The following is a 24,556-nucleotide window of genomic DNA, read 5'->3' on the forward strand; positions in this document are numbered from 1 at the left end:
TTAAGTCACGTTGCAGAAAGATATTTATTACTTTTCAAGTGTAGAGAAAGACTGTTTTGCTACGTGGCTGACTAAAGGCAACCAAGGTAAGCAAACAGGAAGCCGAACAGGATATGTTCGGAAAAACCGGTTGGGTTTCTGCAAAAACACTTATTGGACAGGACATGGAACACTGGTGCCCCCTACAGGCGCTTTCCTTAAAATTACAATTTGAAAACTGTTCAGTTAAATTATCAAAGATTTATCAACTTATAGTGTTGCATAAAGTCTACTTTGCTATGCAGAGTATTTTTAAAATACAACATATCTTGTTCTTTTACAATATAGAATAAAAGATCACAATGGAAGCTATTCATATTGTCTCTGATATAAATTTAGCTTCCCAATCAAACAAAAACAGACCCTTTTGTGACTTCAACTATTGGAGTTTTGTTCATTGTCTGGAAAAGGTGTGATATCTGGAGAAAGGACATGTCTGTGTCTAACTCTCAAACCTTTTCATATTTTGTCACCTTACAATCTCAAGCTTTATTATGTTTTATTGAGTTTTGCATTGTAGACCAAAGAAGGTCATTCTTTGAAGTGGAAGGAAAAAATATGGTTCTCAGACAAACACTCAAATGGTGTTTGAGTAGCCGAGAGAAGAGTCATCTGGTTTTCTTCTTATCTAGTTGCCCTCAACATTGGTCACTAGATCGAGTTTTCAATTAATGTTTCAACCAACTAATGTTTTTAGATGTAGATATAACAACAAATGCAGGTTTTAGCAGTTTTTTTAATGGAATAATTGCATTGATTTCCACAACAGACTGAAACTAAAAGTTCTAGTAATGATATATTTAGATTTAATTTCTCTTGTCATTAAGTTGGAAACTATGTGCTTTTTTCTAATTCATTTTCCGCAAATGTCAACACTTCATTAAAGTTGGAAAGTTATGTTTTTCCTAACTGTAAAACCTAAAAATAGAAATAAAATTGTGGCTCTTCAAATTAATTTACTATATTCAGTAACATTTGTGGATCAAAATAAATTTTAATTAGCATGACTGAATGTAAAAATGGCTCTTTGGATTGAAAACACTGGTCTGTCATATAAGATCCTAACAAAATTAAAACTTTTCAGCATACGCTTTTAAGCTGAAAATGTACTGTATTCACAAAGAAATCTATTTTTTCCTGATAGGAATTAACTCAACTCAAGTCTTCTGACCAATAGCACTCACTTATTTGGCTGGTCTCTGTTCAATACAATGAAACTTCTTTGTTTCACTTTGCTATTTGACTCTTTAAGAGATTGCTCAGTGACCTTTAATCGACCTCTGATGACTCAGCAAGGTGAAGATGACACCTGGTCATAGTCGGGACATTTGAGGAGAGCGGGGTAGCTGGCGCTCATCTGCAGTGACGCTTCGCTTGAAATGTCAGAGGGGCTTCGTCCACGCGACCAGGACTCTGGGTGGAGGAACTGACCGGAGTGGTCAGAGCAGTTGCTGAGCCGAGGCCGGTAGAAATTGGGGCGGCGAGCCTGGTAGATCTCCTCTGCTGTGTAGCGCTTCATGAACAGGTAGACAGACATGACTCCCGCACTCTGCAGTGGGAGAGAAGAAATTATTTGAAATAGCTTGTGGAGAAGTGTGATAATGTGGGGCAAGAGTCTGGAGGTATTTAAAACATGAACCAGGGCAGGGAAACACTGTAGCACTACAGTTCCTCATTGTGACCAGCAGAGGTCACTCTCCCCCATTGACCACATCTGGTTCCACAGACTCTTTTAGCAGGAGTTGTTTTAAAGTGGTGGAGAGAGAAGATTAAGACCGAAAAAACGGATAAAATGTAATTATTTTAATGGTCCAGTACATTTTCCTGAGTAATTAACTTATTGAATATTTATAAAGTGCCAAAATAGGCACAATGAAATAAATAGGTCAACAAGTCAAGTATGTTATATTTTAAAATGGGAAATACATCCATTGGAAAAATAAAAATTTCAATGATATTTTCAAAGATAATTAATCAAAATGTGGAAATAATGTCTGCAGTTAATATAGCAGTACAAGGAACCAGTAGTATGTTACTTTTACCACAGCTAAAATTTTGCAAAGCAAAGATTTTGCAGTCATTTTTGTACCTCAGTGAGCAGGAAGGAGAGGGCAGCGAAGGCGAAAGACCAGCCATACTTGTAGGAGAAGTAGACCTCACTGCTCTTTGTTCTGTTCAGCATCTCATCATTTATGCTGGAGATGTACAATACCAGACCCACCACTAGAGCCAGCCCTGAAACATAGATTCTCGTTTCGTGAACATGGTGAAGAAATAAGAAAAAAAATACTTCAGAAACTTAAGACAAATAATCAGATATGTGTACCAGAAAGGATAAAGAAGATTCCTGAAACAAACGCCAGGATGGTGCGGTGAGGACGGACGTGTCCGATGTTGTTGAGGACAAAACCGATGAACATGAAGAAGAGGCTGACCAGAGGGAATGGAGTCGATGAGCGGATCATCTCTGAGAAGATGAAGTAGAGAATACAAGTTGTAGGGCATTGTTTTCATTCATGTTGATGCGAAGATAAGTTACTCCTTTATTGGATTGAACTTGTAAACATTTTTTAAGACATTTTGTCCTCAGCTGCACTGAAGGACTCATGATGTTGATTGGATGTGATAAGTATTCTGGAGAGAAACAGGCAGTTCTTGAGGTTTCTGATGACTCATTTGTCAGAATGCTTTTCAGATCAGGCATTTCTGAAAGGACATGCATTAGAAAACAACAAGCTCTTATCACAGAACAATACTCCAGCTGGTCACCTTGAACAACACCAGAAGGATGCATTTGCCTAAAGAGTAGGTTTTCTTTTTTACTCACTGAGTACATTTCCTGTGGACTCTGACGTCAGCTGGAGACTCGTTGGCATCATGTACTCGATGGTGGAGCAGCGGCCGGATTCCTCACCTGAGAAAAGAGAATGGTAAGCAAAGTAGAAAGAAGATGATGAGCTCTCATTTGCCCTGCTTCTCTAGAAATCTTAAAATCAAGTAAAGCAGTTTTATATTTAAAACAGGAAAATGTTAAAATGGTGCAGGAAAAAGAAGAAAAGCTCAACAGGGTCTTCTTTCCCCGCTGATTCTGCCAAGCCAGTTCCCTTGGCTGTGGTTTTGCTGGATGGGAGTTAGGGACAGTGGGAATCTCGTTCATCCATTCATGCGCGTCACTAATTAGATGACGCAACAATTTTCATTGTCTTTATAGTGAATTTATTTATTTTATTTATGAATTAGGTTTTCTAATGGTTGAACCACTGCTTTTCCAGTGTGGAATGATCTCACAATTACAATTCTCACAACTTCAATGACTTGCACAATCAATAATCCATCCATCCATTTTCTAACACTCTGGTCCCTAGTGGGGTCGGGAGGGGTGCAATCAATAATATTGCTCAAAAATATGAATTTATGATAGATTTTCACAGTTTCAAATACCTGCATTCAACCTGAATAATATTTAGCTGAATGTTTTCACTTTGTACATTACACTTATTTCTTATAATAAGTGTAACTACACTTATAAAAGTGTAGTTTTTTTTTTTTTTTACAAATAATAAAATATCCTCCATCTGCTCTCAGTTACTGTAAAGCTCTCCTTTAGCTGTCGATAAGAAATTGATTAACAGTTTGTCTTCAGTGTATTTTTATTTTTACAGAAATGTGGATTACACAGCATGCTGTGGAGAGAGGATGTGATGCAACTCAGTTGATGTAATACAGAGTCCAGCTGGAATTATTCTGTCTGTGGCACAGTGGGGTGGCATCGCTCTCATGAAGCTCGTTGTTTGTGTGTAGTATGGTGCATCACTGAAATCGCCTCCTATTACAGCGTGTGACTGAAACCGGACTCAGACGCTCCTGTTCCACACTTACTCATAGCCGCTGTGAATGTCAATTAAACAAATGTCAAAGCTGCAGTGGAGTGACGACACGTCAGTGTGACACGATCAGTTCTCCCCAGTTACAAGATGAACATCTTTCAAAGTGAGAGTGTGAAATCCATTTTCACCAACCCTGATTAGCAGATGGCTCACTGTCAAAATTCATCACAAATTTCTGCATCACTCCTTAAAGCATGTTAATGTTACCAACCAGCCAGAAAGCAGACCCTCCAGAGACCTGAGTGCAGTGACGTCTTGATGTCAGCCGTCTGGTTCAGAGGCATGATGACTCCCTCCTCCAGGTAGAGCCAGTAATCTGTGCTCACCGCCACTCCCAGCAGCCCCAGGCCACTGATTGCAAAGACACTGCTGAGTAAAGTCAGAGCCTTCCTGCTGCACGCACTCATGGTTTCCAAAAGATGGTTGTTGTTATAATAAATAAAATAAAATAAAAAAAACTGGGTCCTGGAACAATACGCTGGAGAGAAGGAAGCAAAGAAGGCTTTTAAGTGATGAGAGACTGAATGTTAGAAAGATGTGGAAAATTAAAAATGCATCAGTGGAAATCTAAATGTAACTTTTTTTATAATAAATACCAAATAATTTAATATTGGTCATATAAGTACATACAATAAATAAAATACTTGTTTTTAGACATGAAAAAAATACAGAAAAACAGCTATTCTAATAAAATCTTACACATGTATTCAAAGAAGATTACTCAATCTCATTCATTCAGAGTTTTAGATGTTTCTGGAAGTGTTGAGCTCTGTGAACCCATCTGAGCAAAAACCAGTGAATGTAAGAAAATTTGGAGCAGGAAAGATGACAGACAACTGACTTAAAGATGAAGATGAAAATCTCTATGAGTGCCACGTCTTTCAGTTACCCACAAGACATTTCAGGGCATTCTTACAAAGCAATCTCATTGAAACGATGCAGGGCTAAATCAATAATACCTTTAATGTTTATTTTAGATGTATTTTCAGTCATGTGCCAGAGAGCAAGCCTCTGCCATATCTAGTCTCCTTTTTTAAATTCTCTTCATGTCCTGTCTAACTCCAGGCAACCCGCCATGAAAGAAAGAATAAAATAGAAACCATTTATGAAGCCTTTTGAGCCTCCAGACTAAAAGACCTGAAATACGTGACAGAATACTATGAATACAAATGCTCACATTGTTTAAAATCCACTCCTCGTTTTTGACATTTTCAGCCAGTGAGTAGAAGCTAGTCACTCACAGACACAATCAGTCTGCAGATATGGGTGAAGAATCACACAGTAAGACTTATCTGAAGAGGAAAAGTGGTAATTTAGACCTCCCACTGGGACACATACGAATGTGGGCTGATTTACTAAGGCACAGAATATCAGAGCACAGTACAAATCAACATAGGACTTTTAAACATGCATTTCCTAAACCTTAACTTGGCTTATTTCATAACAGCCTGAAGACATTCATCTATCAACTTGAGATATTAGCTTCTCAAAAGTTTATGTGTTGTTTAAAAATAAAGCAGCGCTTTAAAGTTATGTATATTTCGCGTCCCAACCTCCTGTTGTTATGCATCATCACAAGCAAACAAGACAGCTGATTAAAGTCCTGCACCACCTGGGTGCCAGCTGGGAATGCTATGATTACCAACTCATTCAGATCAGCCCAACTAGGATGCTTTTTACTGCTTTATTAACCAAAAATACATTATTTTGTCTCAAAATGAATGCAAAATAGGCTTAAAAAATATTCAAAATTAAAACAATGGGATAAAATGCATTAAATGTTTCTTAAGTTTTATCGAAGTACTTATGAACCGATTCATCAGCTATTTGTAAGTGATGAGTGAATGCAGTCTACAGCTAACACCAGTGAACAATTATTGACTCTTGTAAAGAAGTGTAAACAGAATAAAAGATAGCTCAAATTTAAAAAAAGCTGCAGAAAATTCAATATTAAAAAACTTTGAGCCTAAATTTGTTTTACATGAAGAGTGTTTTCATAATAACAGTTTTTTTTAACATAACGCATCTCCGACTAAGAAATAATTATTTATATTAAGAAAAAAAACTATTGCTGCCACACTTATTGGCACCTTTAACAGTTCTGGTAAATTAAGTGTGACTGAAACATTCATTATATGAAATAGTTGTATATTATAACTAACATCCTGTCCTAGGAAATTGCAACAGGACTTGTTTATATCTGCAGACATAGTGATAATTAAAAAGTTTAAAAAAACACAACTGAAGGACACAAAAGGATGGACGAGGATTCATCTTTATCTTGATAGCACACACACAAAGCAGGATGAAATGGAAGGTAAAAAAAATTCTTAGTATCCACCATAAGATGTTAATTACAAGTTAAAAAGATATGAGGAATGCCAAGAAAAAGTCTCTCTGTTCAGCCATCAGGAACATGAGCGTGTGGAGTTAGCTAAAATAAATTGTGCTTATCTAAAATGGTGTCTATTGGTCAGTTGGGACTTGGATTGAAGTTTTTTGGCCACATAGATTTCAGCTGGATTTGAAAAACAAAAAAACACTGAGCTTGTTTCCAAATGGATTAAGTATGGTGGAGGATGTGTGATACTGTGGGCCTGTTTCTCATACCTGTAATTCATAAAAATGTATTCAATAATTTTGAAATACTAAATAATAATCAAGTAAGTTCTTGCTATTAACTAAAAATGGATCATTAGATGATTCAATAGCATAATGAGCTAAAATGACCAAATGAGGCAGAAATTTCCCCAAATGTCTTTATATTAAAAGGGTGGAGATTACAAGAATCTCAGAGAGAGAGATGATGTTACAGCACTGAAATGTATATAAAAAAAATCCATGACATATTCTTTTGCTCATTATTGTGGCACTTGGCAAATAGAAATAAATGTGGTACTTCTAGAAGATCTAAAATGATAGAAGTTTGTTTAGATTTAACTTCAGACAGTGAGAAAAAAAGGTGTATGTAAACTTCTGGTTCAACTGTATTATTGATTTCTTTTTTCTTTGCAAGTGTTTAAATTTATTTTTCCTGAAGAAGCTTTAGAAACAAATTTCTAAAATAGTTACTTGAAATTAAGGTCCAAGAGGCTGGACAGTACAACGGAATGAAACAGCTCACTCAACAAGATCGTCTGACAAGTTCAAGGTGAAAACCTTTAAAATCCCGAATACGTCCAAAAGCATGTGACGTTTTTTTACAATGACTATTGTGTTCAGTCTTCTCCTACCTGTTTGTAAAGTGTTAACCACAAAATCTTGCAGCTCACGGTTAAAAATAAAAAGTCCTGATGGAAGAATAATGAGGTAAATTCACCAGTGATCAATAAAATCCTCTGGAGAACAGTGAGTTGACGGAGAAGATGAAGCAGTGTGTCGATGCTACAGTAAAACGGGTGAGGGAGAGACAGAGAGAGAGGGAGAAAGGCAGAGAGAGAGAGAAAGATGGAGAGAGAGGGAGAGAGGAGAGCTACTTGGTCCTGCTCTGCTGTCTGATTTCTGTTGCTCATTTTGCAAATACTCACACACAGAAAGAGAGAGAGCAACTCAGCAGCTGCAACTTCAAATGACTGAGCATTACTAGCAAATTACTAAAGGAATTCCTAGATTTTAGGTAAAGGCTTTGTTTTATGTAAAGATTACCTGACTCCAAATGAATCTTGATTAAATTATGAAAAAATGACTGTAAATGCAGCACGAAGATCAGCTCACCTGAGCTTCCAGGCTGATGTCAAAACCTAGAGATGGACTTTATGCCATTTTATTTTTTCACACCAACATAACCACCCAACTCATAAAATATCTGGAAATATCTTGTTATTTTAAGATCAGCAAAAAATTTGAAAGCTGGTTCTTTTTGCTGTTTTGCTGAACTAGTAGAGAATGAAATACATTTGAGCAGGAAAACAACCAATAAGACATTGTGATGTATATTTATATATATATTTCTATATATATATATTTCATACTTTATTTATACACAGTATCCGTCATACCACAAAGAACATAGGGACAAGAAGAATCAGGTTACAAAGCAGGAACATTGAGGGGAGACGTACAAACTGCTCTGCAGCTCTAAATGTAACCTGTAGTAATTCTTTACCCACATAACAGATTGAAAAAAGTTTTTCTCCAATCTTCCATCCAACATAGTTTCTCAATATGAGACATGTAAACATTCAGTTTCTTTTAAAAGATTTAATTTTGGTCCTGATACATACAGTGCCTTGAAACAGTATTCATACCCATTGAACGTTTGTTGCTTCGCAACCCCAAACTTCAATTTATTACATTGTGATTTCATATAAAGACCAAGGTCATCAACTCATGTTCTCAAAAGCTATTGTCTTGCAGCTTTTAGTTGCATCCTTGGTTTGAAGCTCCAGTTTGTAACGTTTATGAAAATGTTTTTTTTTTTTTTGCACATTTATTAAAACCGACACTTTGTCGTCAGAGTATAGTTTAAGACAGATAATCTGTGAAAAAAAAAAAATTAAGCTCTTCTACCACCTTCAGAAATATATCGCTCGGTTAAAAACAACGTACATGACTCATTTTTGTAGATCACTGTAGTAGCTCAGGAAGAAGGCAGAGAATCTTGATTTTTTTTTTCAAAGATTATCTGTCTCATATGATACTGTGACAACATAGAGGCAGTGTTAGCAAATATGTAAAAAACTAATTTTTAAAATAATATTTACATATTATAGCTTTAACACAACTGAAAGAAATGGTTGAATTTCCTGCTCAGGATACCATCTAGTTCTGAGAAGCTTGTTTGATTCAGATGTGTTGGAGCAAAGATGCATCTGAAAGTTACAGAACAGAAACTCTTGAGGATCTAACATGTCCCTGACAGACCAACATAACATAGTGTGTAAAATAGTGAAGTGAAAGGAAATACCAGGCAAGGAAAACCTTTATCAGACACTGGAGGAGCCGCAGAGTTACATAGCTCAGGTGGAAAAAATCTGACAGCCACTCTACACTCTGCCTTTAAAGGAAAGTGACAAGAAATTAGTTGTTGTTGAAAGAAAGCCTTTGGAAGTCCCATTTAAAGATTATTACACAAACAGGACTCATGCTGGGCACCGTAAACACAGGCTAACCCATGGAGGTGGCAGCATCATGACATGGAGATAGTTTTCTTTGGCAGAAACTGGAAGGCAGGTCAAAGTTGATGTGCAGGTGAATATAACTAAATACAAAGTAACTGGGTATAAACCCGTTAGAGACTTCAAAAGACTCAACCGTGACACAGAGAATGACTTTCCAACAAGACATGACCCAGTCAAAGTCAAGGGGTAAATCCAACTCAGAGTCTGCAGCAAGACAATTTGATGTTAAAAGGTGATTCCAATCTAATCTAACGAAGCGTGAGCAAAGCTGGTAGACAAACCCCCTGAAAAGATCTAACAATGCATCATTTTTACATTACAGTTATGGATCAGTGTGTGTGTTACTCTGCCATATAAAATCTCAGTGAAATACATTGAAGTTTGCTTGTTGTATAGAAATAAAATGTGGAAAAACGTCAAGGTGTATGATTACAAGTCACTTTAAGAAGTCCAAACTCAGACAGCATGTTTAGATTTACTTCATGGGTTTTGAGTTGTGCGAGAATCTAAAAGTGGCAGCTTTTTGAAGATTTTCCATTAGAAGTTAGTATCTCTCAGTAGCAAAAAGGACAAATTAAGTGTGTTGAATACATGAAAATGTGCTTGGCACCAGAGAATACAAATAGCCATGTCAAACAATTCACATTTCTTACACTGCTTACAATGGCGCTATTTTAGCCAAACAGATTAGGCTACATGACAGAGAAAGAGGAAAGACGTAAAAGGGAAAAAAAACAACAACAAAAAATGTACACATTGCTGGCTGGTTTTCTCATTCTGCACGACATCACGGTCTCTACATCATGCAGGGGCCTTTTTTCATGCTCGGATCAGGCCTCGCCTCACGCATGCACACGATATAAATATAAAGACATGACACGTTTCGGCCACAGGGCGCTGCAGAATCGTTGGACCGTTACGGTTCGGTTTGGGATTCAGTTTGTCTACAGAGGGAGTCGACCCTGTCGGGACCAAGGCAAGAGGGGCATTCGATCGCTCCACGCACAGGTAGTGCTGCATATTCTCTATGTGACACTGAGTAGTAGAAAACAGCGGATAAATACTTGGTATACATACATGTAAGACAGGGTTTGCTGATACCAAAGCTACCAAAGAATCAGCCAAAATTCATATAGATCTGTTTTCAGGACTAATCTAAACATAGAAATGTTCAAACCGTCTATGGTAGTAAAAGCACATTCATTTTGTTGTATAAAATTGGCAAGTAACATCTCTTCTTAAACATATTTACACAAAAAAACAACAACAAAAAATAACATTGGGGTTGGACCTCTTTGAACGTAAAAGTCAAACACAAAGCCTTTATCCCAGTAAGAAACTTTTAATCCGAGTAAACATGTATATCGTTGAATTTTATATCAGTATACTAAACTTTATAGTCATACAAGACGTGTACTGCATCCTAGACCCTACAGCTCATACAGAGTCAGAAAATAAGCATGCGACAGAGATCTGCTTTGTGCATATGAAAATAGCATCTTGCTAACTCAGATTTTTTTCTGAACGACACTTGTCCACTGCAGCTAACATCTGCTGTGCTGAAAAGACCAGGATGAATTGCAACATTAACACAGTCTGTCCAAATCGCGTCAGATATACTGTAGTAACACGCTCTACGAAACGACAAATACAAACGGCCTCTTGTTGAGACGTTTTAGTGAGTTGACAGGATAAGGAAAGGCCAAAAGTGGAAAAAAAAAGCAATAGAAATGTATTTTCATCTCTACTTTGGCACTCGTGTAACAGTGTACTAACTCTTTTCTCAGTGTAGAAATGTAACAAACATGTAGATAAAGTTCAGGCAGAACAGGGGGGGGGGATGCTTCTGTCTTTTTGTGCATTGCGGTGACGTGAGGGAAAACCAGATTGTACCTTTAACACCAAAAGAGATAGTAACTGATACCGAGACACATTCATTCACAAGATAAAAGGCTGTAGGTCTGCAGAAAACCACAGCTGGGAGTCTGGAAACACGGAGTTGGACTAAATAATGCACCACAGGATAAGAGTTGGAAATCAGTGCCAGTTCCCTTAAATTGCATGATTCTCAGATGCAGAAACTAGAGGACAAACTGAGTCTATTGGTCATGGGACGTTTTGAATGTTTCCTCCTCATACCACGCTGTGCAGAGATGGATGGATAAACTGAGGGTTGATGAAGGAGAAGCCAGCGAACTCGCCCTGGTCAATGTTGGCGATGACCAGCTGGTCTGGAGGGGTCAGTACGGGCTGCGTGCGCGTGAAGAACTTGTCAAAGTTTTCTGCTCCCTTTCCACACTGTAAGAGATGAGAAGAAAGAAGAGAGAGAGAGAGGGTTATGTCAAACATCCTAATGTTTTAGAGGGATTCTCAATGGACCCACAGGGAGGGTGAAATTTCAAATTGTAACAAGTGAAAAGCTGCAGTCAAAAGCTGCCTGTTAAATAATGTCCCGACAACAGACATTATTTAACAGGCACTATTTATTTTATGCTTCTACATCTTTTTAAATACTACATATTATGAGTAATATATGCAATTTTTAACTCAACATAATATTGCCACCCTGTCAGAATGTACTTCCAATATATATTTTTTATTCTGTACACTTTCCGTATTCTGAATGACAATAAAGTTTGTCTAAGTTCAAGTCAGTGTAGAAAAAAAAATGCAGGTGTAATTACAACGCATTTACTCAGTGGGAGGCTGATTGCAAATGCACACACACTTATACACACAGATATTACTTTTTAAAAATGATTTCTGGAAAACTACCTCACAATTGCACAATATTTTTTCTTGGGCAATCACATGGACTCCCTATAAAACACATTGAAGGTGGTAGTATAACAAAATATGAAAAAGTTCAAATGGGCCTGACCATTTGAACTTTGGTCAGGCCAAAGTTCAAATGGTCTTTTTGCAAAGCATTTTGCAAAATGCTTTGCATTTTTTTGCAAAGCATTTTATGCTCTTTTATACAATGAAATACAGATGTTACGCACAGCAAAACCCAATAATTTGTTATATTGAATTTCAGCACTTCTTTGCAATGCATCTACTCAGGAGATACATTGGCATTCCAGATATTTTCAGCTGCTCCATAATTTAACACAAGCAGAGCCATAAAAGCTCAGATGAATCAGTTTGGTGTAACTTCAGACCAATTTATGTCACAGCATACACTCTCACAAATGTAATAAGCCACACAGCGCAGTTCTAATAGAACCACTTGCTTTTAGAAGTGTTTTCCAGTCCTTATGTGTGACATCCAGTGTACAGTTTTACATTAATTTGGTGTGGAAGTAAAGGACAACTCTGCTATTTTTAACCATCAGTGGCAACACTTCAGACTTCTTGGGCGCTGAGGGGATGAAGGATGGGGCGGTCAGCAGGCAGAAAATTAGAAATTTTTATCACAGGATGTGGTTTAGGAAGTACAAGCAGAAGTACAACTGCTGAATTTTCAACCTTCAGCTTCTCTGGGTGAATATAAAATATTACAGTTTAGCAAGAAAAACAAATAAATGCATAAAAAAAACATAATATACATTCAGATTCCTGCATTCTCACTAAGGAGCTGTGTTTGCAAGAAGCAGTTTCCTCCAGGATATTATTTAAATTATTCAACAGCGATTTAAAATGACATACATCACACTCTGTATGAGGCAGAAAATCGCTACGCAGGATGTTTTCTGCACATTTTTCGACCTCCAACATCTTTTTCAGGAACCAGTGAAACAAAAATTACAATTTGTATTTGAATAGTTAGAGACTGACATTCCTGCTCATAAGGATGTAGTGAAAACCTGATTGCTTTCAAATCAAGGGATCAGAAATTTATCCAAGAATTATTTTGATCGTATGAAATTAGGCAGTAAAAACATGGTGGTCGATAAGAATTTAGCTTTACTGACTTTGTGTTGATAAAAAAAAAAAAACTATTAGGAAAGTCCAGCTGATCCAAATTTGAAATATCCAATCAACTCAGCCTCTACGAATTCCTCTACGCAGCTGCCTGGAATGCTGAAATTGTGAATAATTTACATTAGAGGGCTCAAAGGAGATGATGGAGTGTTTTCTGAGTCATTTTCTCATTTTCTAACATAATCAAAATATAACAATTAAGAGCAACTGAAGTGGTGAATGCAATGTCTGAAAAACTCCTGCTCAAGATAATAGCATTAGACAAAAAGCTAACACAACACAGTCTAGGAAAATTAAACTACGTTTTGGATTAAGACATTCAATAATCCAAAAACACTCGTATGGAAAAGGAAGTCAAAGGGAAAGTTTTTGGTCACTGTGAGGAAATGTTTTATATCTATAGTACTTTGTTGGCATTCCTGGTAGATGTGTAAAATGCCTTACAATATATTCATCAAACTGGAGCAGCATAATGTCAAACTGAACACAATTATTAACACTTCTAGCTATTTCTCTATTACAATGGTGTCGAGGCTGGACTGCAGCTAAAGGTGGTATTTGGTTTCCTAAAGTCTCCATAACAACGAATAGATGGCATCTAAATGCCAATTGGTTGTTTTGAGGTGGTGCCAGAAATGTTTTTCTGTCCTACCTTTACAAAGTTTTTAGTTTTCTACCTGTAAACCAGTCACAGAAAACTTTATCTTCTTCCATCACTATTTCAGTCTGTAGATCTAGATCTTATTGAAAACTTGTTGGAAGAGATGAGAGGACCTTGAACTCTGGATGATCTAAAAAATTATTTAATGGGAAATTGTAAAAAGTCCCTTTCTCTGTATGCTCCATCCTTGAGAAATGTTACAGGACAAAACTAAGTGCTGTCGTATGGGTTTACAGTGTAAACAAAAAATGGGCCACCAACATGTGTTTAATATCATATAATAAAGCATGGCGTTGGAGGTGTCAAAGAAATGCTGCCACTAGACTTTGAAGTATGTTCTTGGGATTACTGGCATGTGATCTTCTGCTCAAACAAACATCCACTTTACTCACCACTTTGGGTTTAAAAGGTGGCTGGATCTCTCGGTTTGCGAGGCGTTCCCAGTCGATACGTCTGAAGAAGGCTTGCTCTCTGATGTCCCGCTCGCCCTCCATGCTGCAGCCGAGACGCTTTGATGGATGCTTCGTCATCAGCTGAGGACAAACCGAATGAGAAATGGCAGCTGAGACAATTCCAGCTTGGTGATTTAAAAAATAAACTAAATGACAAAGCTGAAGAAAAAAAGGAGCGTGAACCAAGCTATTTTAGCAAAACTGACACCAAATTTATTATTACACAAAGGAGATTTAGTCACCTTCAATTTCAACCATGGATGATTCTTTGTTAATGAATAGGGAATCACGCTCCTTTTTTTTTTTCTCGCAAACCGAGAGATCCAGCCACCTTTTAAACCCAAAGTGGTGAGTACTTTTGTACTGTTACTGATGTCCAACAATAGCAAGAGAGAAATCTGTTTTGTCACCTGTTCTCACATTATGAAACATATTTTGTGCGACAGGCTTGAGGATATAAAAACATAATAAATGAGGCTGTGATGCATTAATAGAAAATGCTATCAGTCTGCAGCCAAATGTTATAAACACTCTCTAGTTTGTAAATGGACTCTAAAAGCTAATTTCCTTGTCAGTAAATAACCATAATATCTAAATCAACACCACACAGCTGCTCTGTGGCACTGAAATGAAAGCACAACCCAGATGTAAGGTGAACATATAAGTACAGGGATATTTTTGAATGCCTTGGAAATTTGTGACTCAGTAGCACCAACTGTGCAAAACAACTTCCTGTGATAGAGCCAACGTCTGAGCCACACAAAAAAAGATATTAGATAATATTAACATTCTATAACCTTCAGCACTAAGCTGTCATTAACATACTGACAAGTGTAGTTTTTGTTTCCTTTTTCATGCAGAGTGAATGATCAAATCAGTTTTAGTTTGATTAAAGAAATAGTTTCTTTCTGGTTTTTAACTTTGGAGACTTTTGTAGTCTAAATGTAGTTTTTAAAGGAAGAGAACAAAAAAAATAAAAATAAAAATAAAAAAAAGGTTGAGCACAAGTAGATTGTGTCTCAATGGCTATGTGGCAAGTCAAATAAAGAAATACCTTTTTAGATCAGCAAGCAGATCTATTGCAAAATCTTCTACGTATTGCAACCTTCTAAATCTGTGTTTCCATTGAGACACAGATTTGCAATGGCTGCTTTTTTTAATCAAAAAAGTATTTTAATGTCTATTAAAGTGACTGATAAGGACATGTAGACCAGCACCTAATGTCCTGCTATGATTGATGAAGACAGACAAAATATGAAAGTGTGAATCCACTGAAAGATGACAACAGAAAGAGTTGATGTAAGGAGCAGAGCCATGAGGATGGATACATTTCTGCTGTAGTACCGTAATATTAAAGGGTGAGCACACAGTACACCTTTGCTTTATTTTCTAATTTCTAATTTTCCTCTCAAATTTAGCCAAAATGGAGTGAAATGCAAGAATACTTGGTATTTACCTTCTGAGTCATTATCTTATATTTATAAAACAAATATAAGAAAAGATGTCTTATATTTATAATATAAATGCTGCATCATCTTTTTTTAATTATACAATGCATATACAGTAATTAAAAAAAGATGATACAGCATTTGTGGTTATTATTGTGTTTTGAGCAGAATTTTGTTCCGCAGCCAATGTAAAATGTATGGATGTGTGAATCCCCCTGATCATTACGTAACTTCTCCCAAGCCAGCCGTTTTCAGGTTAGTGCTGAAAATGACCTGTCAAAGCAAAATGTCTGGTGTCGCACAGAAAACTGGCTCATGCAAGAAGCTGCAAAGCTTCTGTTGTTATGTTCTCAGTTTCTATGACTTCCAGATGTATGATGAACAGCAACAACAGAGCTCCTCACTCTTGAATGTCAAAACTGTTTTCAAGCAGACCGAACTCTGCTGTTGTCATAAAACGATTAAAACACAAGCCTTTCTGAACTGCCACAGGACAAGACCTTGAAACAATCACAACCTAGTGCCACTTTTTCAAGGTGACAGTGTGGCACATTCAGGGGAGGCGGATAATTGGATTTAAAATTGCTGTCTGTTTTTTTTTTTTTTTTATCAGATTAAACAAAGTTGCACCTTTAACATTTTTGGAAAACTGCACATCTTCCTTCTCACTGGATTTATTTTCTCTCCTTACCCCTTTGCAGATGGACACTGCTTCTTTAGACATGGACTTTGGGTAGGACACGTTGTGCTCCATGATGGACTGGAAGAGCTCGTCCTCGTCTTCACCATCAAACGGTGGCTAGAAATGTACAGAAGCAGAAGTGTTAGAGAGCTCAGGCAGAAGCTGCAATGACGACAATTTACGGCTCGTCATGTGCATCACTCCGAGGTGACAACGTCTGCAGATGAAGGTGACACTGCTGTCAAAGTGTCTGAAGGTCTGCAGAGAACAGTGACATTTTTAGCCTATCTTGAAAATAAAAGGGAACAGGAAATTATGTCACTACTGATTTTAGATGGATAGTTATGTGAATAAGAATATCTGTCATATTTTGTTGCTTCAAACTATTAACACTGTATTTATGAAAGTATCTCCCATTTCAGATATTAAACAGTGCAGAAGCTTATTTTTCTATTACTGTGATGATAAAATAACATAACAGATTTAAATGAGTGTCAGTTTATTTTGAATCCTGAAATATAACTTGCTTTCTTTGCAAGTCAAATTTCGAAAGACTTCAATTACTTATGTGCAAGTGAAAGGGATATTTTATTTTAATATTTTATACTATTTTTGATTTGTATATTATTTTAGTAAAGTTAGGAAAGTCTGGATAAATTAAAATCTAAATAATTTCAAAGGAAGCAGTTATCTAAGTCTGAATAAATTTACCCTTTTCCCATTTATTAAAGAAAAAAAAACTTTTTCTATCCCAGCACAGCTTTGATGTATTAGTTTTCTTCAGTGCCTCTGGTGGCAGAAAGGAGAACAACACAAACAGTGCCAATTAAAAATGAACATATCTATTGTATAATCTAAAATTCTGTGAAAATATACTTTTTTAGAGCGCAGAGGAGCAGTTTCAAATTGTTTCTTTTGACTTCAAAAATCTGATCAATAGATAACATTTACAGATTTTTAAATCAAAAAATAAGAAAAACTAAAGAGAAATTCTTTGATTATTTCATTGTGGTTATTTACCAAGTTTTAAGATCTTGATGCAAATCCTTTGCAAAGAGGCAGTGAAGAGTGAAACAATGTGTTACCTGCCCTGCCAACATCTCATACAGGAGAACTCCATAAGCCCACCAGTCCACCGATTTTCCATAAGGCTGGTAAGCTATTATCTAAGACAAAAAGAGACAAAACATTCATTTATTTACAAATACAATAACGTATTTCTTCATCCTTACTTTGCTGAAAGCAAGTAAAGAGTAGAGTTGGATACAGTCTATGAGATCTGCACTAAAGTTACTGAAGAAAAAATGAACAAAAGCCATTTTCATTACCCCCAATCTCACCAAACTAAATCAGCCCCCATTAAACCCAGCCAGATATTTTAAGCTGCTACGACAAAGGCACTTTCTCCTAACATCCAATTTGCCATCCCACCACGCCTCCCTCCCACACACAGACATAATAATGGCACAGTTGCACAAGCAAAGAGCTAAATCACAGCTGTGTTTCATTTAAATGCACAAATGCAGCATTTTCAACAGCTTCCAAATGGTTCATAAATTATAAATTATTTTTGTGCACAGGAAGCTTTTGAAAAAAAAGCTTCCTGTGCACTATGGCTGAACGATGGCTGTGCATTCGGCTATATCAGGGTATAAAATCTAACAATTTATGGAAGATATGTACAGTTTTATATCACCATGAATGTGTGAAAAAACAATGTAAATAAGTGTGCAGGTGGGCTTGAAAAATCCAGTACAGAAAAACCTTAACGAAGCAACTGAGGCTGCAATATACAAACACTTCACTATGTGTTTAAGAGATGGAGGATTTAAACATCATTATCACAAAGTATTCCTTGCAATTATGATGAAAAACAGTGTGGAAAAAAAATCCTCACATCCTGTTGGGTAAACAGCTTTCACTGCAAGAAGTCAGAGTCCCACAAACACGAAAGCTTTTCTAAATTAAAACTGACTCTAGTAACATTCATTAGTTGTCATACTACTAAAGAGGACAGAATAATTGGATTCAAACACATTTTCAAATTTATTGCTTTTAATTGATGGTCTCTGGGAATTAAAATCAGAAAAACTAGCTTAAACAGGAAAAGCAACAATCTCGCTACTGCAAACCTTTGGGGTTGTCAAACAACCCAACTGATTTCAGAAGTATGACAAAAAAAAATAATCACGTCATAAGAAATAATACAATAAAAATCCATTCCTGATGTGCATGTAAAATTAACGTCGTTTTTGTAAATAAATTTGCAATCATTTGATGCAGCCAGGTAAATTATGTATGCAACACAAAATGGTTCAATTATTAAAAAAAAAAACAACTTATTTGATAGAAAGTCATTTCAACAGCACAAGATCGCATAATTACAATTATTTATTAACTTTCTTTTGACTGCAGTAAAAAGAGTTTCTGGTGTTTATCAGACACATTTTCCAAATTTAATGAGGTGTAAAATTCTTCAACAGATCACAACTGAGAGAGTTAAAATAAAATACAGCTTGGTTATTTAATCTTTGTTTTTCTCATCAGACATCTCACCTCAGGCGCGATGTAGTCCGGGGTGCCACAGAAGGTGCGTGTTGACATCCCTTCATACATGTTCTCTTTGCACATGCCAAAGTCCGCTATCTTGATGTGGCCTTCGCAGTCCAGCATCACATTGTCCAATTTCAGATCCCTGCAGCACAGACAGGTTTGTGAGAATTCAAATCACTCCCCTGGTTACTTCCCACCACCCCCTTTTTTTACCTTAAGTAAAAAACACAACAATCTGCATCGTATATAAAATATTAAGTTAGAGGTGCAACTGCAGACATGTTGGATTTGCCCTGAAGTGAATGCATCTGTGTATTTTTTTTCAGCCATCACTTCATGGATTTACTGGTTGAATTTACACATTTCTTTTTACTTTCTTTCTCTTGTTGCCTTTCCTTTAAAGTCTTGTTTTCCTATATTCAGTCTTTCAAGCTATGATTAATGTAAGAGGTCCTTTAATTCAGTCTGACTAACCACAGCTGCATGAAACATCCAGAAACCCACCTGTAAATGATTCCCTTTCGATGCAAGAAAAACAAGCCGACTGCTATCTCAGCTGCATAAAATCTGCAAAATAATAATACAAATTGTAACAGACATTTTAGCACATATGCTGATAAACTTAATATGCTAAGGAAGTAGTTCAGCTGAATCTAATAGAGAAACAGGTATCAATGTTTGTAAGCAAAATTCTGTGATTTTAGTGAAACATTGGTAGCAAATTCAGAACTTGGCATCCATCCTTGTTTCTTTTAATCTTCCTGCTATTACTATGTTACTTATGTAAATATTTTTCTTTTCTATCTATTTTGTTCCCTCAGTCTCTGAGTTAATTTTCAAAGAGTTCTTAATATTTCTTTATATATATTTCCCAGTATGTCTTTGAAAGCTACTGGGATTTTAAAACCTTTTAATTAATTTTAGATCCAGTAACCAACCACTTTGGGAGGAAGTTTTATTGCAATAAATCATTCAGGCTTCCAAACTCAATGAATAAATCAAAGGATAAATTAGTAGTGAACGTAATTTAATTTGCACATTTTTGAACTTTGATACCAACAGCATGTCTAGAAGATAATTGTTTTTCTATTTCTTCATTTAAAGAAATTAATTATTTGTATTATTTCTTTCATACAAAGAAATAATGAGGGTTTCAATGTTTGAGTTTAACCAGCACCAGTCTGAGGTGTTGACATTACATATTGAAGCTGCCTGTAAAATAGTATCTCCATTTTCAAACCATGTGCATATGTCAGAGTGAGTCCTTACACTGCCTGAGGCTCCTTAAACTTTCCCATACGCTGGATATGATACATGAGATCCCCTCCATTAATGTATTCCATCACAAAGTAGAGTCGGTCCTGTAATAAAAACAGCAGGTTATTGTCCAGAGTGCAGATGGACAGATATGCAGTAGATAATGTCACCTAAGCTTAAGAAATATGTCATATCCTCCTTGTAAAGCAACATTTTATGATTCCAGTTTTTATTTAAAAAGCTTAGAGTGAGGCTGCGTCTGCACAGACGTCACTACTTTTTCACTCTCAATTTTCCCTGCAGGGATGCTAAGCAAAGAAATTGGCATCCCTGAAATGTTAGCACAAATACAAAAGTAATAACAGTTACACTCAGTGGAAATGAAATTGCTTTGGAAGAACAATGGTCCCCTTTAAATAAGGAGCTTATTTTGTCTGTATGAACAAGCCGTCAGTGCATGAAGTGGGCATTATTAACTATGACGACAGCAGAAAGCTGCAGGGGTTTTTTTTTGTACTCACCACAGTCTGAAAGCAAGAGTGGAGCTGCGTGAGGAAGGGGGGTTTGTCTCTTAGCGCTAACACCCTCTTCTCCACCATCGTACATTCAACATCGTCATCCTGGATCACGACGTCTTTCTTTAGGATCTTTATGGCGTACAGCTCCTCTGTTGATTTCATCTCTGCCAACATTACCTGCATTTGACAAAGACGTCACACTCAAGAGGTTAAGAAAAAAAGCTAAACTTTACTGGTTGCTTTATTCAAAGTGTTGCTGTTGCTTTTGAAATGAAATGTATAAAGTCACACCTTTCCGAAGCTGCCTTTTCCCAGGAGAGCCAGAAAGTTGAAGTCGCTGAGCCGGACCCGGTCCATGTTACCTGAGGGCAGACTGAACCGCCGGTGGTCTGTTGGTGTGATCACTTTCTTACCGTGGCCCAGCTTGGCTTTCTGTTATGTACAATGAACACACACACCCACACAAAATAATTTTCATAAAGTTCCCTAAAATGTGGATGTTTTAATCAAATATATTATCACTTTCTAGAAGAAATAAGACAATAACTCTGAGTTTCCACACTTTTGTGAGTGACAAACAGTTGGTGCAGGACGCATGCATATCAAGGATTAAGTCAGATAAAGTTGTTACACAGCTGTCCATTAGTGATAAAAATTTATTCAGTAACTAAAAAATTTTCATGATCTGGTAAGATTATTATTTTTAAAACTACATTAAACTAAATTTTGCCTGAAATAAATTAACAACTGAAAACAATGCAAAAACATTATAGTTACAAATGAATAAAAATTCTTACATTTATTGACATTCCCATTAAACCATGAAATAATTGTTAATAAAATACAAACACACACACAGAACTTACTAAATCCAATGGTCAAAAGTATTGTTTTCAAAATAGGCCTATTTGTGAACAAAAAAATTAGCCTAAAACTATTTTTCTTGCAAATTGCCCTTGCAGTACTGGGAAATAACCCCACTTACTTCTCCTGCATAAATGCAAATCATACTTTACGTCCAATATTGTCGCACTATGCCCACATTTCATCTTGTGTCATTATCATAAGCATTGACCTTAATATTTTAAATGTCCCACTTCTAAACTTTCCAGCTCTCCCTCCTTCCTTCTTTTGTTTGCATTGTCCACCTCATTAGATATGTGGAAACCTCTTCAAAACTGCATATTTAGGATGACTGTTCAGATTACTTATTGTTTAAATATTAAGAGCAGGCATTTTTTTGCATTATGAAATCAAAAATACTAAAACAAATCTCTCAAATAAAACAGTTTGAGCACAACTAAATGAATCTTACCCAAACATTCTGCACTAGAAATCTTTGACAAAGTTTGAATATTCAGTAAAATGTCTGTTGCTTATACCAAAAATTCACAAGATGTATTTCCATTTCAGTTTTGCTCATTATTGTCTCTCTTTAGCTTCCTGTTATTATTCATTATTACCCCGTCATATTTGAGATCCAAGTGGTCGCTTTTGAAACAAAACAGAAAAATGCAGGGACATTTTTTCAAATACAAAAACTGACAACTTTTAACACAACTAACATCTATAGTTCTACTACAAGCAAATACTTCAGTAGTTTCATTTCCCCAGATGCAGTGCAGCCAAACATGAGTCTTATAAGAAATATAACAGTGCCACTGTGTGGAAACATCAGGCACACACACGCACACCCCCACGCACACACATATACTGCACACACAACAGAGAATAAGAGGATGTGAGTATCCAGTCAAACAGTTAGAATAATTAGTGTATTTCCATGCTTAATGTTCACACAGCCTTCTATAGTCATGCTCAGACTAGTAGAAGGTTGACGGTAATCACCCAGTTAGGAGTGGGAGTGAAGCCCTGCTGGCCAGCGGCAGCATTGGAAGGTAAAGGAAATGCCCCGAAACCAGACGGCAGCAAGCTTCACAAATTTACTAACAACAATGCTGTTTGGTTTATGTGTGTTTGATAAGTAGTCGGTGTGTATTAACAGCTAAAACTGAAACTATTAGAAATAGTAATTATTTTATATAATTTAGTTTTTTTTTTAATATTTTGAGCCTGTTTTCTTTATGGTTCTTGAATAAAAAAATTTCTAGTCCTTCAAATCTGACCTAAAGGCCAAATATTGTTTAGGAGCCATATCTGGAAGCTGAAAGCTTGGGTTGCTATTGTGTTGATCTCAGACTTCCAAAACGCTGTCACCATTTCCAAATGTTGTTTTTTTAGACATATTTTTAAGTATTAAAGGAAAAGTTGTTAAAATAAATGAGATGTGCCCTTTCAGCTAATACATATGATCTCATAAAAGTTTAAACATTTTAACCTTGAGGAAATAGCTAAAAAAAAAGTATAACTATTTTTTGTCAAATCTGGTACAAATATAAACTTTTGCTTTCAATACAAGACAATTTCTCTACATAGTAGGACTGGATTGTTTATTTCATTAAAGTTTAATAACACTAGGTAGTTTTCTATCTAGTGGATTAATCTGTGACAAGAATAAAAAAACAAATAAAATGGGAACAAGGGTACTATGCAGAAGGCCTTTGTTAGTAAATCAGATTAATTTGTGAAGTCCCAGCAGAGATCCACAAACAATCCCAGTTCAGCAAGTGAATAAGTGAGATGTAAGCCAAAAACATAAGAGAAACAGAAGAAGCAGGCAGGGGAGCTACCTTGAGATAGTGGATATTTAACTGGCAGGCCTAGAAAAGAGAAGAAACTCACTCATTAGTGGGCTCAGTGATTAAATAAAGTGTGCAAACCTGGCTGACACACATGTGGGCAAAAACATGGAGAGTGATTACTCTGACGACCACTTATCTGTGAACTCCAAAAAAAGAAAAAAAAAGATCAAAATCACGACTGGAAAATATTAAAGCATAAAAAGAAAAACATTCACATCTTTTGCATCCCGCCCTAGTTTCCATGGCAACCAGCGGTTGTGTGAAGACGTCAGCGACAGAGAAGAAGCCAAGGTCGGTCGGTTCGTACAGTATGAAGAAAAGTGGAAAATTAAAACTCAGTTCCTCGGGGAGTGCAGTGAGGAGAAGACATTTACGCTCAGTAAACCCTGTGTGCCCTCACACACACCCGCACGTCTTCACAAGGACTTTGCATTTATTTCCATTGACTTTTATTAATATCTGCAGCCTAAACCTAGCTCCTTACTGTAAACCTAACCTAAACTTCATCATACCTTAGTCTTAAACCTAACCCTTAATACAAAGCAGCACTTTTTCCTAATGTGGGAATTACAATGTATCAAATACAAGGCCACACACTTACACACAAAAAGCTGGAGTTTATTAAAGCTACCCTCTTTCTTATATAAGTCCCAACCAGTTTTGCACTTCTCAGAACATGATACTGTACATCTACAGTATGTATCCATCTCTGGAGAGGATATGAGTTTAATTAAGGTTGCATGTTGAACCTCACTGACATCTGCAATTAGCAAAGCAACCACTAGAGAGCAATAACTGGCTGCAGTCTGTGTCTTTAGATTTGATAAGATCTGCAAGTTTGTTTATATTGACAAAAAAATCATGGGAACAATTCAGGAAAACGACTTTACAGCAAACATCAAGTCAATATAATAACTTCACTCTGATTTTCATCTGTCGAGAAGAAATGCAAAGAGTGATTACAGGAAAGCAGAAGGAGGGTCTCCAAATGTTGTGGGTAGTGTTATGAACAAAGTATGGGAACTGGGTCAAACCTGCAAAAGCATTATAAGGAATGATTCTGGCTCCCAGAGAAGGAGCCACTTTAGTATTGTCTAGACATTTTTAGTTTTCTATACCTTTGTAATCTGTGTTTCCAAGCATGCAGAGCCTGCCACATTTAATGCTGCCCTCCAGGTGCATGACCTCAGAGCAGAAAAAAAACAACTTACAACTTCAGAAAATTTTTTCAGTGCTAACAGAACTGTTCAGAACAGTTTCCAGATCATTTTAATTGATAATTATGTAAAGCAACAACAATGTGCTTATTT

General features: G+C 36.4%; 2 protein-coding genes across 4 annotated transcripts in view; both read right to left on the reverse strand.

Moving 5' to 3' along the window:
• Window positions 1–10: 10 nt before the first annotated feature.
• Window positions 11–7,755, reverse strand: cacng5b (calcium channel, voltage-dependent, gamma subunit 5b). Its single transcript, XM_032587096.1, has 6 exons — window positions 7,160–7,755; window positions 4,138–4,404; window positions 2,867–2,953; window positions 2,366–2,506; window positions 2,129–2,274; window positions 11–1,588 (listed from the first exon to the last, which is right to left on the reverse strand). Exons 2-6 carry the CDS (start codon window positions 4,331–4,333, stop codon window positions 1,328–1,330), a joined length of 831 nt encoding a protein of 276 aa, XP_032442987.1. The 5' UTR covers window positions 4,334–4,404; window positions 7,160–7,755; the 3' UTR covers window positions 11–1,327.
• A 558-nt stretch (window positions 7,756–8,313) lies between these two features.
• prkcab (protein kinase C, alpha, b) overlaps window positions 8,314–24,556 on the reverse strand; it is a 104,987-nt gene continuing 88,744 nt past the window's right edge. For 2 of the 3 annotated variants that reach the window (XM_032587088.1, XM_032587091.1), the window contains 10 exons: window positions 23,235–23,264; window positions 20,836–20,976; window positions 20,548–20,721; window positions 20,039–20,130; window positions 19,274–19,336; window positions 18,773–18,911; window positions 17,302–17,382; window positions 16,226–16,333; window positions 14,027–14,167; window positions 8,314–11,344 (listed from right to left, as the gene is read on the reverse strand). In XM_032587088.1, coding sequence (XP_032442979.1) covers window positions 11,180–11,344; window positions 14,027–14,167; window positions 16,226–16,333; window positions 17,302–17,382; window positions 18,773–18,911; window positions 19,274–19,336; window positions 20,039–20,130; window positions 20,548–20,721; window positions 20,836–20,976; window positions 23,235–23,264 — 1,134 coding nt within the window. In that variant the 3' untranslated portion in view covers window positions 8,314–11,179. The remainder of the gene's footprint in view (window positions 11,345–14,026; window positions 14,168–16,225; window positions 16,334–17,301; window positions 17,383–18,772; window positions 18,912–19,273; window positions 19,337–20,038; window positions 20,131–20,547; window positions 20,722–20,835; window positions 20,977–23,234; window positions 23,265–24,556) is intronic. The other variant, XM_032587089.1, reaches the window with a different exon arrangement.

This window comes from Xiphophorus hellerii, chromosome 16 (assembly GCF_003331165.1).
Source record: "Xiphophorus hellerii strain 12219 chromosome 16, Xiphophorus_hellerii-4.1, whole genome shotgun sequence".
Taxonomy (NCBI): Eukaryota; Metazoa; Chordata; class Actinopteri; order Cyprinodontiformes; family Poeciliidae; genus Xiphophorus; species Xiphophorus hellerii.

Excerpts from the sequence above, each read along its gene's own strand:
- cacng5b (XM_032587096.1), bottom strand. The coding sequence starts at position 4,333 with ATGAGTGCGTGCAGCAGGAAGGCTCTGACTTTACTCAGCAGTGTCTTT. Across the intron at positions 2,507-2,866 it reads GTCCACAGGAAATGTACTCA|AGATGATCCGCTCATCGACT; the intron begins GTGAGTAAAAAA and ends TCATCTTCTCAG. Across the intron at positions 1,589-2,128 it reads TCTCCTTCCTGCTCACTGAG|AGTGCGGGAGTCATGTCTGT; the intron begins GTACAAAAATGA and ends CTCCCACTGCAG.